Source organism: Diadema setosum, chromosome 4, assembly GCF_964275005.1.
Source record: "Diadema setosum chromosome 4, eeDiaSeto1, whole genome shotgun sequence".
NCBI classification, from domain to species: Eukaryota; Metazoa; Echinodermata; class Echinoidea; order Diadematoida; family Diadematidae; genus Diadema; species Diadema setosum.
This window is the reverse complement of record NC_092688.1, coordinates 8,288,980-8,304,904: the sequence shown is the minus strand read 5'-3', so window position 1 is coordinate 8,304,904 and position 15,925 is coordinate 8,288,980. Positions and strand designations below refer to the sequence as shown.

General features: G+C 38.3%; 1 protein-coding gene across 1 annotated transcript; it reads left to right on the top strand.

The window, feature by feature from the left end:
• The first annotated feature begins 4,146 nt into the window (after window positions 1–4,146).
• Window positions 4,147–15,319, top strand: LOC140226829 (ubiquitin recognition factor in ER-associated degradation protein 1-like). The gene is made up of 12 exons (XM_072307256.1): window positions 4,147–4,273; window positions 5,899–6,013; window positions 6,482–6,514; window positions 7,592–7,713; window positions 8,258–8,394; window positions 10,435–10,507; window positions 11,730–11,798; window positions 12,528–12,596; window positions 13,090–13,146; window positions 13,739–13,827; window positions 14,407–14,494; window positions 15,168–15,319. The coding sequence occupies exons 1-12, from the start codon at window positions 4,271–4,273 to the stop codon at window positions 15,237–15,239; spliced, it is 927 nt and encodes a 308-aa protein (XP_072163357.1). The 5' UTR covers window positions 4,147–4,270; the 3' UTR covers window positions 15,240–15,319.
• Window positions 15,320–15,925: the final 606 nt, after the last annotated feature.

The window sequence follows — 15,925 nt, the reverse complement described above, 5'->3', positions numbered from 1 at the left end:
GCCTTTCACCTTTATACCCGGACCTACAATCCAAGGGGGAGAGGTGTTGAAGGGCTCACACCCATAAATATTTCCCCATAGGGACGTGTGTTAAAAATCAAATTTCAAAAAATTCTGTAAAATAGCTGGGAGAAATGAGGTGTTTCAGCTTCACTAACCTGGATAAGTTAGATGTACCCTTTCATCCATCAAATTCTCAGGTTGGATAGTTCAGTTCAAATTCTGTTCAGGGGTCCGAAAAGCCAGACTACGAGTTCTTGTCACTCAAAAAGTCACCCATTTTCCGTACACGTACCCAATGAAATATAGTCCCCTCAAATTCCACCAGAAAAGCTTTCATCTTCTAACCAAAATGCAATTTGTAGAGGAATTCATACTCAATATCTACAGCTATTCAGTTTTTTGCCAAACTACATCATTGATTTTTAATTAATTTTTTTCTTCATTTATTTTGGTATCTTTGGTACGAATTTGTGAAGGGGCCTGGGGCATTCCCTTGTATTTACGGGTGTGAGCCCTGAAGGAGTTCCTCAGGATACCCCACTGTGACTGATGAGCACGGTCCTTGAGCAGAAAAAAAACCCACAGAAAGAAAAAGAAAAGTGAAAACTTCCCAATCTCCGAATGCACACGTGACAGAAAGATGCTGTTTGTTTGTTTTTGTTCAGGTTCCAAAGGTCCAGTCTAAAAACATTGACAGGTTGAACCCCCACTCAGAGAGTCTTAATTAACTCCGAGTGAATGGCTTGAGCGATTCGGACATGATCTTGAGAGTCAGTGGCCCATCAAACTCGACGCAGGCGGGAGGAAGGGTTTCCAAGAACCAAGTCCCCCCCCCCCCTTTTTTTTTTCATCGTCTTGCCACACCCATCTATACCCTGATCCATGCACAATCTAGGCCCGTAACTACAAAGGGAGGATTCGAATCGCCCGCTGGCGACCCTGGTTGGCGAGTCAGTAGGGTCCACTCGAAAAAAAAAAAGGAAGAACAACAAGGAAAAGTAAAAATAAAAGCTTCTCAAATTTTCTGTATATTTCATATCACATATCACAAAATCAACAAAGAATTACAGAATTAAGTTTTTTTCTTCTATTTGCTTATTACATTTCTCGTTAGCCTCTTTATCGTGCAGCCACCACTCTATTCACAGCCGTATTCATTTTTTTTTTTTATTGCCGATGACCGCTATCATGCCTCTGTAGCAGACTGAGTGCGAATAATAGTTTTCAATGCGACTTTGAAATATTTGCAACTCTTCTATAAGTTGAGGCAGCCACACTAAAACGTATGGAAACAGAAATAGGCGTACAAGAGCCCAACTTGTTGCCATGTATTACATGACTGGTCCAGAGCTACCTTGACTCTTGTCTCTCTTGCTATATGTGCGTGGACAAGTACTTAAGTGTTTCAAAAGTTACTTTCAGACGGCGATCCTTAACCTCGAGGATACTAGAAGCTAAAGTATCTTCGAGGACATAAGCTCTGGGCCCCGTTGCTAGAAACTTTGCGTTTAAACGCAACTTGCAACTGATTGTCACTGGCCAATCAAAATCATTGTTGCATGCATGTCTTCTTAATAGGGCAGACCCTGAGCCAATCAGAATGGTTGTTTCAAAATTAGCAATTATTTGCAATTGATTGCAACTTTCTTGCAACGGGGCCCTGGCCCCTAACTATGATATACGACGCGCGTTCACACGAGGAAGCTTATCCTAGAGGGTAGGCTCCTTGCATTCCGTATACACTGTAGTAAATTTTTTTAACGCTTATCTGAAAGTTGCTAACATGTTCTGTCCACACGATGCTTAACGAGTTGGGACACCCGGCCGAGTGTCCCCAACTCGGCCCCCTCCCCCGCCGTGGCTCATTTGATTTTGATAGAGCGCAAGGATGGAGCGCTAACACTGAAGTGAGATATCTCGTGGATAGCTATAGTATAAAAGTGAGCTATCAACGAGTGCGTCTACGCAACTTATATACGAGCTTATCCTCAAACTTAGCTGTTTTACCTGTATATCCTCGAGGTTCAAAGATATTAAACGTTCACATAATATACTTCATAAAATTTCAAATAAAGTTTAAACAAGCCCCATATCATTACAATTCCCGACCTAACTGAAAAGATTTGTGCAACATAAAAGAGAGAATTCTCCTTACTATTTCGTCAACCTATCGAAAATTGTCGAACGCGCTATGAATGCACAAGTTTATGATTTTTTGTTTTAGCTGTGACACGTCATCTGCTGCTGTTAGATTGGTCCACTTGATGACGTCTGTAAAACCTTGGCTGAATTCATCCAAAGTGCTTGCATTACCGCAGACATTTAATTAAATTTCTCCTCGCTCTTGTTGCATTCCCCGTTGTGGAATGAGCAAAAGTACATTTTGTCCTTTCCAATGTTCTAGCTTTAAAAACACAGCATATAATTTGTGCCAAATGGTAAGTTTCTTTGAATGTTCACTTTAAGGATCACCGTCTAAACGTAACTTGTGAATCACAGAGAGTTACGGGATGTTTAAAGCTCATACATTGAAACTGAATTGCCCTTCAGCTATAAAGGTCATTGTCCGATTTGTTTCCATCTGTGATGGCATTGATGGTCACTATAATTCCCGATTTCTTTTAGGCCATGGCACTGAGGTTGAGCAGTATTACGTAATTCTAGAATCACCGTCTGAACGTAACTGGAAGAGTCACTTCCAAAGGAGTTTGATAAATCTCTAATACACTGCAACTGAATGGCCCTTCGCAGCCATTGGCAGCTAAAGGCCATTGTCTGATTGGTTTCCACAGAATGATAATGGTCACTATCATCCCTGATGTTTAGGCCATGGCACTGAGGCTAAATGAACGGTATTACGTATAATTCCCAAGGTAGTGGTTCATTTAAGAAAATACAAGTCTAGTCTAAGAAGTCCTGTCTCTATAATTCTCAAACAAAAGGGGTGCAGGCGATCCTCTTCCAACCTGAAAATTAATTTAAAAAAAAAAATAGCGTGGCTGGCATAAAGACTAGGCCTTTATGCATCTTTTATGCGGAACACTTTTTCCGAGTCAATAAAAAAAGGTGTAACCCCCGGATGGTTGGGCGGACTCCTCCCTTGTCGCCATGAGAATCGGACGTCAATCCCGCTCATAAAACTCACATTCACAAACACATGTACAATGATTAGGCCCCGTAGTGCACTTTATATTCATATACGTGGGGTTGGTCCCTTTCCTTACAATGTTTCAAAATATGACTCGATACAAAAGTTGGAAAAAAAAACTAACAAGCAAAAAAAAAAAAAAAAAAGATAGACATGGAAAGTTCATTGCAAGTTGATATAATTACAGAGTCCCTTCAGCCAGTCCCCTTGAAGAAAGCGTGTTCAACCTCTAACTGATTAAGGTGTAGAGTCACTCTCATCCACACAACAACCATGGTGCTCGATGCCTACCTATCATTGTTCACACACTTTCTACCTTCCTTGCAACACAAGATTTAGTTTCGATCTTTAGAGCGGCGTGGTTTTATAGAGACCATACAACTATAAACTATGCTTGAATAAATCTATCGTACCTTGACCATATATCGATCGGCTCTTGTGAGCTCTTTTGTTTTGATTCTGAGGGTAAGGGAACTGCTTTGAAGTTACTTTACTGATTTAGTTTTGAGGTTACCTTAAATTTATATACCTTGACCAATGAATGACCATATCGATCGGCTGTTGTGGGAGCTCTATTGTTTTGATTCTGATGGCAAAGAACTGCTTTGAAGTTACTTTAGTGATTTAGCTTTGAAGTTACCTTAGTACTTTAGCTTTGAAGTCTTTAAGGTACTATAATGCAACTTAGTGCAATAGGGAAATACATTATTTCCTTACTAATAATTTTATTACAAGTTATAATAGGCCGAGTTGGCCAAGATTGCAGACGCCCAATTTCTTTATCACACCTGTCAGTTTTGGCAGGGTCGGATTGTTTTGAGGCCGAGTTGTCTAGCGTTCAATTCGTAAATTTGCGCCCTCTATCGGCGCAGGATCTTCTAGTCTCTGCACAAATTTGCACATGAAGATATCGGAAGACTTCGTAGCGTACACTGTGTACACAAGCAACACATCAAAACAATACAGTACGTTTATACACGCATCTTTTTTTGTGTGGCAATGTTGCAATGAAGGAGAGCGCATTATAGCAGTAATTTTCCTTGCCGTGCTCTTTCACGAACGTCACGGAACTTCGGGCCCGGTTTGATACACCAGCTAGAGACTGGCAACTCAGTAACAATGGTAGGTTGCAAGTTATCCTTCGTTGTTGACAGTTGCAGACCCTCAAATTCTTTCGTCGTCGGTAATGAGTCTGTTGGTGTTGCATTTGGCTGGCTGGCCGTTCGGTGATGCTGCAAACTAGAGTCTACGTAACCTATATCAGTATACTGTGGGACTACGAATATCGAAGAATGAGTTTGCAATCTAATGATCACTGTGTGGGCCCGAGAACTAAGATCTTTGCGACAACCAATTTGTATTTGTTGCTTAAACTAAGCAGATCATTGCCCATGTAGAGTGTTGTGTGTTATGTTGCGTGCAAGAGTTAAATTTTATTATGCCAAATTTTATACACTTTACTAGTCTTTAGACTTAATTTAATTGAATTGTTGAATGGTATGTTGGAGGCGACGGGATCAGGATGGGGATTCCGTGTTGCGCAATAAGGTAAATACACGTACGTGTACGCTGAATGAGCAACTACTTCCCATGTCCTGACTCCTCTACCTAAAACGTTAGACTCTAGTAGACTCTGGGAAGTAGTTGCTAGAGCGATATGGATCACAGAATGGAAAGCTATGGAAGTTGTGTGTTTCCTAAATCATATCTTTTATTTTATTTTTTTTTTTTTAAGTATTAGATGAGAGTGGTACCTGTACATAGGGTGCTCTAGCCTGGCAGTCTAGAAACTAGTTTTTGTTGAGACGGGGCTTCAGTTCAGACAATGTTTTGTTACTGTGATATAATCATGTAGTAATAATGAGAAATCTCTTATGAAATAATTATTATACTTATGAAAGAGCATACAATTCCATAAAGAGGAATTCAAAGTTTGATGGAAATTTGCTTCAACATTCGTGAGATTTCCAAAAACAAAGAGGTCCTAATAAAAGGGGGGGGGGGCCTTCCTTTTATCACTTGTTTCACTTTATTTTTATATATCTCTGCCATGCCAGAACCGATTGTCATCAAACAGACTTTGAATTCCTCCTAGAAACATATACTTTCTTACATTTCATAAGTAGTTTCTAATTATCATGCAAAATGTTAAAATCCCATCACAGTCCCATCACAAGCAATAGACCATACTAAACATCGCTTTAAATCATGTTAGATCTACATACATTGTACTACTTATTCTGATCAGTCTAAGGACCTATATAGTTATGTGGAATGGTATGGCATTGAGCATTTGCCTGCTTAAATTTGTGATAAGTATATTTATTCATTAAATTAATTTTCAGTGCAGTACAAGCTTCAGACAGGGCTGTTCTCCAGCATGTCAGTGCATAGTGAAAAAACAATCAAAGATATATACTGATATGATTTTACAAAGTGATATAAAATTACCATATGAAATTGATTGGGAAGCTTTAGTGCACCTTGGCCTTGGTGGCTAAGGTAACTCCTAGAACCTCATCGTGACCAGTTCACTCACATGTGGTAGTATTGTTATGACTTCTCATACATAAAGATCTTCTCTAGTGATGTTTGATGAAGAATTATTCTTATGTTTTGACATGTCGATTCTTGTGCTGAAAATCTGACCCTTAATCTTTAGTGAGTAGTCAATCAATGTAAGTCTGTTCAATATTTCATGTTATATGTTTTGTTTCTTTTCCTTTTCTTTCTCCTTTCTTCTGCAGTTCGGGTTCAATTCATTTGCTCCTTTCCCAAACCAGTTCAAGACACAGTACCGATGTTTTTCTGTGTCTATGCTGTCCGGCACCTACAGGGAGGATGTGGAGAGGGGTGGAAAGAGTGAGGCCTACTGTCTTTTCTGCATCTTAAGCCAGAGGATTTTGTTTGTTTGTTGTAGATTCTAAGTATCAAAATTGACTTTTTTTAAAAGAAGAAAGTCTTTTAGATAAAAAAAAAAAGAGGTAAATGAATGCAAGAACTTTTGGAAAATTTAAGCTGACATCAGCACAATGTGCTTATTATGTGTAGTCCTTAGATGTGATCGCTTTCCCTGCCTGTTTGTAATTTTGCCTCTAACAGAGATTCTGCTAAGATTGAAAGCTCAGGTCCCTTTTGACTCCATTTTACTCCATTGGCTCACCACTATTGGATAAGTAGTTTCAGGAGTTTGTTGTTGTTGTTGTTGTTGTTATTTGTTTTTTTGTTTTTTTTGTGTGTTTTTTTTACAAACCCCAGAAGAAATAGTATTTGATACTGTTAGCTAATACACTTGTACTAAAATGCATTTTCTGATTTTGATCTTCACAGTCATCATGCCGCCTTCTGCTCTTGATACCCTGGGTAAGTTTTTTGTCATTGTTTCTATGCAAACTTTCAAATACAAGAATACAAGTGTATATCGTCAGCCTTATGCCAAAAGGGCCTTAAACCACTTCCACTGTTATGCCAAAATTCCCTTAATGCTATAGACTTTATACATTATTAGTGCCCTTCTGGCATAACGGGAAGTTCTTTAAGGTCCGTTTAGCATAAGGCTGATGATATAATGTTTATTCAAATTGATGGGTCATAGATGAGTTCCAAAATGTTTTCTAATGCTTTGATATTGTACCCTGACTCTACCAATTAACACCTGTTCATTCCTCTGATAAAAGGCAATGAAGGTCCTCTGCTGTACTCTTCTGTCACATTTATACATGTCCTGTCTGTGTCATGCTTTAGATTTCTCCAGGGTTAATCTGTTACAAGTCTGTTCATTTGAATATGAACATATCCTGTAAATGGTTCGAGATTCAAGTCATTTGTTGTCATGCACTCAGGCATAAAAATCATTGTAACAGTCTCCAAATATACAAGCACACAAATATACAAAAGGAAATAGAACAATATGAAATGACAAATTCCTGTTAATAAAAATACATAACTCCATAATGAACTCAATAAGTTCAAAACGGCACAATTTGTACAAAAGCACAATGAACTTGAAAAAGTAGACTCATAAAGAGGAAGGAATAAAATGAAATGAGACAAAAAATTGAGGTCAACGCCCTCAGGTTCATTTTTCTCTTCTCTGGCACTGATATACAAGTGAAAATTAAACATTATTAGTTTGATGTCTCAGGGCCCCTTTTATCAAAAGATAAAATAAATTTTAAATTTCCGTACCACACAGGCTGCCATAGACTTACAGTTGAAATCAACCATATTCATCAATTTCTACTCTTCATGAAACAGGGCCCAGATCTATTGGTGGAAATATTTATGGACTTACAAACAAATATTCATATGTGTGCATATCATACACTTGTACATTGTATGTGTACTGCGAAACCAAAACAATGTAGGTAAAGGTGAAGGTACAGCTCATTGGATGACTTTTTTTATGAACCAGCTGTTTTTCTTGTTTTTCCTTTCTAGCTCGACTTCACATTGAGTACCCAATGCTGTTCAAGTTACATAACAAGAAACACAACAGGACCACACACTGCGGGGTGCTGGAGTTTGTGGCTGATGAGGGGAAGGTGTACCTTCCATACTGGGTAACTATCACTATACTCTTTCTTTTCTTTTCTTTTTCCATGGAGAAGCATATACTGTACCTTTAAACAAATGGAATGTGTGCCTAACAAGAGCAATGTTAAGTAGTAATGTTGCCCTCTTGCAAATTTTGTATGCTGATTTGTTTTGACATAACAATAAAAAGTACAAGGTTTATTTTCTTTATTTCTTGCTGTTCTGACTTGTATCCAAAGACTGTTAGGGTCACGAGGCCAAAGAACCACTTCATTTCTATGATGGTACTTATCTGTACATCATGACAAAAATGTGACTTGAGGCTGGCTGGCTGGGTTTCCAGACACCACATTTACCCAACAGTGCAGTCTGGTCATCTCTTTTAAGCAAATAGTGTGGACTGGTAGCGCTTCATGAACAGTGAGCAAAATGTTCTCTGTAAAATGGGACCAGACTTCGTAGCTGGGTCTTCTGTGCCAATGCAAACACGTCCATGGTTACATCAACACCACTTGTAGCGTTTGTTACCTTCTCTACTTCTTGGATTTTTCCCCTTCTTTTCTATCTCAGATGATGCAGAATTTGCTCCTAGATGAAGGAGACTTGCTGAACATCCAGGTGGAGGCCAATGGACTTCCTGTTGCTACCTACTCCAAGTTCCAGCCACAGTCCACAGATTTCCTTGATATTTTCAATCCCAAGGCTGTGTATCCTTTCTTGATCAACATCATTTGGGTTTTGTTTCTTTTCTTTTCTTTCCTTTTTTCTTTGCACATACCTTCGTGTGTGTGTGTGTGTGTGCATAGGCTCATATGCAAGCACTAGAAGTGTACACTTAGAAAAGGAGCTTATATTTTTGAACTCAGTATTACTGAAAAAACATTATGCACTGCACTTTTTCTACAAAACATTTCTTGGATGGGAGTAAAGCAAAACAAAGCACAGCTTTTTGAAAATTGAATGCAATATTTATGATGTGTCTACATAATAATCTGATAGCTTGGGGTTATAGTGCAAAGAGATCAATGCATTACAGCTTCAAAGATGTGACATGGTTATGCGTTAGATTCAGAGGACTAAAACATACCAGGTACTTGCTGTTGGTGCTTACACTGTACCTGTAGTATAGATTGTTCTTCATAATCAATATGCATCAGCATCACATCTGAAAGCTTTTTTGCCAGGATTTTTATACTATTTTTTTTTTTTGATATAGAAAAATTTTTTCTATAGGAATCACCGTGATGTTGGTCGGGCGGTCGGTCGGTCAGTCTGTTGCAAAATCTTGCGTTGCGAACTCCTTCTACAGTTTTGAAGCAATTTAAATAAAACTTAGGGTAAATGACGATATTGAGGTATAGATGTGCAAGACATGTTTTTTGTGTTTGTCAGACAATGCGTTGCCATGGTAACCATAATTTTACCAAAAACCTTGTGGATTGAATAACTTCCATAGTATTTAAGCAATCAATTTCAAAATTGGTATATATGGTGATCTATAGGTGTAGTTATGCAAGGCACTCCTTGTGTTTCTACTTGATGAAGTGTTGCCATGGTAACATGTTTTCTTCGAAATCTTGTGGAGTGAAAAACTTTCACAGTTTTGAAGCAATTAAAATCAAATTTGGTAGGCATTATGGCCTTGAGGCATAGATGTGGAACACATAATGTTTGTGTTTGTCGGACAAAGTGTTGCCATGGTAACCATAATTTTACCAAAACCTTGTGGATTGAATAACTTCCACATCATTCAAGCAACTAAGGTCAAATTTAGTATGTATGATGATCGGGAGGTGTAGTTATGCAAGACACCAATGTGTTCATATGAAAAATATGTTGCCATGGTAACCACTCATTTTTATATCAAATTGAACCATTTCATCTATGAAGGTGAAAGTATGGTGTGTATGATGCTCTTTAAGTGTAGTTTTGCAAAATGTCCTTTGTATTTGTATCGGACAATGCGTTGCCATGGTAACCGCATTTTTTTTTTAAATCCTGTGGAGTGAACTTCTTCCACAGTTTTCAAGCAATTGAAACCAAATTTGGTAGGCATTATGGCCCTGAGGTATAGATGTGGAACACATAATTTTTGTGTTTGTCACACAAACTGTTGCCATGGTAACCACAATTTTACCAAAACCTTGCAGATCTAATAACTTTTCCATCATTCAAGCAATTAAAGTCAAATTTAGTATGTATCATGATCTAGAAGTGTAGTTTTGCAAGACACCAATGTGTTAGTTTAAGGAAAATGTGTTGCCATGGTAACCACTCATTTTTGTATCATAATAAAGTATTCAAGCTTGAAGGTCAAATTTGGCATGTACATTGTATGATGGTCTTTAAGTGTAGTTATGCAAAATGTCCCTTGTCTTTGTATCAGACAATACATTGCCATGGTAACCACACTTTTTACCCAAACCTTGTGGAACTCAGTGTCAACTCTGTAATTGTACAGTAAACTAAAATTATTCTGTTTCCAATTCAACAAGTGCACAAACTTGGTATTAACGTCGTTGCCCTCATGACATCACATACTATAAAGCAACACTAGGGGCGGGGGCATTAATCACCTTCAGTGATAATTCTAGTTTGGGGTAAATTTTAATACATAGTGATGCATTTCCACACCAGTCAGAACAATGCATTATCTGTCCTTGGTCAATAGGGTACTGTTTTCTGAGTGATTAATTGTTTGTGTAACATTTTCTCCATTTTGTCCTTAACTTGTGCAATTTCATCAGGCTAGAGAACATACTCAGGGGATTTGCCTGCCTAACAAAAGGTGACATGATAGCCATCAAGTACAATGACAAGGTAAGGTTCCCCGCTGATTTGCACAATGTAAATAAGAACAGCAAAAGAACGATGGGAGCTTGGCACGTTCTTCTTGTTTTTGCTGGTGACCGGCCTTGAAACTGTGAGTGTTGTGTTCAGTTCAGTTTAATTGATATATTTTTCGGAAGTAACATGTGTATAGTGATATCACACAAGCCAATAACGGGTGGTGAGGGGGCTCAGTCGGTAGTGTGTTTGCCATGCAAGCAAATGGGGCGAGTTCATCATGTCCCGGTGAGTTTAGCTGAGCAGTATTGTGTGTTATCATGCGGTCCCTTCTGTAAGAGGCAAAACACTCTGTCCCCCTATAGGACACATAGTGGAGGTCCCTTGTGGGAGAGAGTCACAACCCATGCATGTAAAAGATCTCCTCAGATCCAAGATCTAAAAGATCTCCCTATTCCTCACAAGGAGCAGGGTGCAAACCTAGTGGAGTGGTCCGCCCCAAATAAATACAAGAAATTGAATTGATCAGGTATCAACCAGGCCATGTTGTGGCACTAGAGAAGGAAATACACAAAACAGTGGGGTGAAAAGTTTTGTAATAGACAAAAAGATATGAAAGAAGGAATTTCGGATGGGGAGATGGGGAGAGCAGAAATGAAAGATGTTTATTCAAATTCATGAAATTCTTCCGTAGAGATGTTTTCTTTGCAACTGATTGACAAGTTGCCCCACATCAATGTAAATAGGCACTGAATTTATCAGTGTTTTTAGTGGTAGCCATGATAAAAATATCGTAGGTTTGAGTCCTGCTCGAGTATGTATGCCCATGATATTTTTATCATGGCTACTACTAAAACACTGATCAATTCAGTACTTATTTACGGCGATGTGGGGCAATTTGTCAATCAGCTGCAAAGATGTTTTTCTTATTCCTCATTTCAACTCAAACACAGATAGAATGATTGGGTTATGTAGATTTACATGCATACATGTAGATACACACATTGAACAAACCACTTTGTTATTCTATCTGCTTAGAGAAGAAGAAAAGAAAAACTCTTCTGTTTCACTCCCTGATATGAGTGCAGTGCTGGCTGTGAATAATTATTAAAGTCATAGAAATGTCATCAACAAAATGTGGGAGGATAATATTACTACTTAATTGAGAAGATTAGACATTGCTGCCATCTTTATATTGGTCTATCATCTGTGAAAATGCCATGTCTGATAATGGTTTTGTTAAATTTTGTTAAAGATATATGAACTGGAAGTGTTGGAGACAAAGCCAAGTGATGCAGTGTCAATTATTGAGTGTGACATGAGTGTAAGTATAATTTGAATGGTTCACCAGAATGGGCAAACAGATGTTGGGTAGTGAAATTGAGGAAACAACACCAGCTGTGCCATGTCTTTTCAATACATTAGTGTTTGATAGTTATAAGACCTTACATGTACTCTCCTGGTGTGTGGAGTAAATGCTGTGCGTCCAGAGTATCTGTTTTTAGCAGCAAAGTATATAGCAGACACGCGAGAACCATTTGACAATTTGAAATAATGTCTTGCACAAATTGAAAATAAAGTTATGGGGGAAGGGTCTGTATTAGGCCAGATTTAAATTACATTGTATTTATTTCCCCCCCCCCCCCCCATTTCTGATCTCTGTCTGTCTGAATAGCTCCTCAATGACAACTGCACTCAAAGAATCATGATTCAGTCAGTGAGTGGGACACCCATGTAGTTTATGCATTGGATTGACTCCCAGCTTGATCCAGTACATTGTCAACTGATGTTTCAAGAGGGATGAATCCGCAACTTGTTAAGTGCATGCAGCAAATTTGCCAACGTGCAATTTTAGTACATTCACAATAATCTTGGAATAATTGATGCTCATTAAGTTGAGGATAGGAATTTGCTCTCTACTTTTAGATACCAAAAGGCCCCATAATCAGAGTTTCTAAAATCATTGTCTGATGTAATATTTTCTTTCTTTATATTTTGTCACTGTTTTCTTTTTCTTTTCTTTCTCTTTTTGCCATTGATTATCAATGTGCAGGTGGAGTTTGCTGCCCCTGTGGACTATGTGGAACCTGCAGCACCAAAACAAAAGCACCCTGAAAGTGAGGTAGGTGGGACTTGACATCCTGTAGCTGGTGTGATGCCATGGCTGATTGTTACCATGTACATTGTTTTGCATCATCTGCTTTTATTCATTTTGTGCTGGTGTATGTCCTTTGTGCTCCCTGTTGTGCCATTTGTTATATAGATGATATGAAACATTGATGCCAGAGTCTTGTGTAATCTCCCAAGGGTTGTAAAAACATTGTGGAGTCTTTCTAACTGGTTGAGGCTCATTTCAAGCCTGTGGAAGAGGGTCATGGGCAACCCATTTGATATAAAGACTAAACCCTGTGTTTACACAATACTTGAACAAAGGTATAGATTGCAGACAACATTCATGAATTCAAAGAGATATAACTTGTATTTTGAAAATTACATCAAACATGGTCAAAGCATGATATATGAAAGGGTAGATACAACCATATCAGATTATATATTAGATGAGTTATGACACCTAACTGTTCTCTTACCAAACCTTTTTTTCCCTTTTCTGTCAGGACATGCAAATGGATAGTACAGACTATTCACAGTACATCGATGTCAATAAATTCAGAGTGAGTAACACACGATATGTTCTGCCTAGAGTCCTAGATTGGTGTTCTTTTGAGTGCTTTGAGCAGTTTGTATTATGCTTTGATTTGCAGAGATAATCAAGTCAGACATGAATGACTTTGCAGCTAATCATGCATAAACTAATCCTTTTAAGTAAATCACACAGAAGACTATATTGGTGTTATGCTTAATTTTTATGTATTATGTGTAAACATTTACATTTAAGTATTTATGAAATGCTTACAAAATTGCTTATTCAAGAAATCACAAATAATCTGATGTGTTATGTCTTTGTCTTTTAAAATTCTGTCATTGAAAAATTATGATGTTATACATGAAGTTGCTGTAAGTTTGCACACACCTACATACTCAACCTATTTATTATCACTTTGAACGTGTCATATTAATTGTTAACTTGATTACGTTCATGTTCTGTTTAGCAGTCAATAAAAATTATAGCATCTTCCCAACCTCAGCTCACCAGGGGTGCACAGAACTGTTACCACTATGACATGACTTTGCTGCTGTTTCATCACAAATAGAATAGTGTACACTTACAGTCATCGTACTTGTGATTGATTTCATCCATGGCAGGCATTCCAAGGGGAAGGTCACAGGTTAGACGGCAAGAAGAAGAATGTAGAATACAAGCCTGTCATCCCTCCAGAAGACATCCCACAGAGGTACTGATAAAAATCTTATCAACTATATCAATTCTTTTTATGGGGGCGCTGTGGCATAGTGGATAAGACTCCCAACTCCCAATCAGAGGACAGGGGTCCAATTCCCGTCCAGTGCTTACGTCCTTGAACAAAATGTTTTTAACCCCCAATGCCCCTCTCGACCCATAGTAGTAGTAGTAGTAGTAGTAGTAGTAGTAGTAGTAGTAGTAGTAGTAGTAGTAGTAGTAGTAGTAGTAGTAGTAGTAGTAGTAGTAGTAGTAGTAGTAGTAGTAGTAGTAGTAGTAGTAGTAGTAGTATTTAGTTGCACAAATTTTTGTCAAACCCACAGTATAACATAGCATTATGTTTCTAATTTACAAGTATATTCAAGATGGAATTTTAACTTGGGTTACTATTTCCTGTGTAATCCCATAATCTGTTCAGTGAAGCTACAAATCTGATGTATCACTGCATCCTGCAAATGTATAAAGTTTCTATATTTAAAGCATTGATTAGATTAAATCTTATTTCCACCATACCCTGCAGTTCTGCAGTTCCATACTGACTTCAAATGCCAATTTGTTTTTCGTGACAATTCAGGGGCATCCCAAACTATGACTACAAGAAGGGCACACTGACCTTCATCAGGAGGATACGACCTTCTGCAGCTAGCAATGGAGTTGGTTTGGTGAGCTCTGGAGTTTCTTTTTTCCCCAGTTGACATATTACATGACTTTAATATGTTGTGTACTGGAACACCAGTTCTCCATACAGGCAAATGAGCCTGTTTTGATGTTTCCGTACATGGCTATAGTACATAACATTACGTAACAGTTCTGTGTGTATGCAAAATACAAACAAAAAGTAGTTTATTAATACAGGTACATACAGTATACCTCATAAAACTTAATTACCTTAAATTAAATTGTTTTGATGGCCTAGTAGATCAATTCCCTGGCTGTGATGAGAGTGAAATACAAGTTCAGGGGGGTGTTCGTTCCTATGAAGTAATTCTGATATATTCTCTGTGGATCATTCAGAGGTTATTATGCGATTGAATGATTTTGAAGCTATAATTTCTAAGTTTGAGCAAAGCACACAGTCAAAATGTTAGCCTACATATGCTCCAAAGCCCAGAACAGGGCCTCTGCTAATTATATCAATTAAATCATTTTGATTTGCTCTGGAATACTTGATGATATCATTCTGAAGTCCTCGCGCCAAACTTAAGCCAGCTAGTTCTTCAGTGAATTGGAAAGTCATGGTATTGGTCATGCTGTAGTCCCATACATGAAAGGAGCGACTGTACTGATTATCACCAATGTTTGGTTGTATTCTTTATTGTTTTCTCTCCACAACAGGACGAACCAGATTCCTTCCAAGCATTCAAAGGAGACGGCCAGAAGTTGAGACAAAAATCAAGAACAAAATAACTTTTCATTTATTGCTGTTATAGCTATATTAGTGTAATATATTTAAGTTTATGACGTAGACCATTGGTAAATGACTTATATAACTACAGTAAACCTCGCATGAGTCGAAGCTCTCGGGACTGGCAAAAATGCGTCGACTTAAGTGAAATTCGACTCTCGCGAGAGTCGAATTTTTTTCGACTCACAGTTATGTACATGTATTATAGTACATTTGCATGCATGTGTGTGTGTGTGATTTTGTTCTAAATTGAACATGGAATTTGTATCAATACTAGTAGTTAAACGTAGTTCTGAGAATGTCTGCGCTAATGTGGCAATGTGCATGTGCTATGTCTATGGTGCAACATAAGTAGCCATCTCTGTCAACCTACCCTGAGACAAACACTCTCCCAGGCCCATCCCACCTCCACTGAACAAAACTATACAGCCAGCCGGGCACGCACAAACAAGCTCCGCCCACTTGGCCTGTCACTAAAATATTAAAGCAGCGATTGGTTGACCAAGGAGTTCTGGCTTGACATGGATAAAGTATGGATGTGCTGTGTGTATGGATAGAGTATATGGATCGATGTGCTGTGTGTATACATGTATACATGTGTACGTATTCGACAGGCGTGCAGAGCGGTACGGTGAGTGTGCATGCTTACCTGCAGCAGGCCAGGGACGGGGTTCTGCGACATGCCGAT

Coding starts and splice junctions, on each gene's coding strand:
- LOC140226829 (XM_072307256.1), top strand. Junction 8,395..10,434: donor ATTTTCAATCCCAAGGCTGT/GTATCCTTTCTT, acceptor CAATTTCATCAG/GCTAGAGAACATACTCAGGG. Junction 13,147..13,738: donor TCGATGTCAATAAATTCAGA/GTGAGTAACACA, acceptor CATCCATGGCAG/GCATTCCAAGGGGAAGGTCA.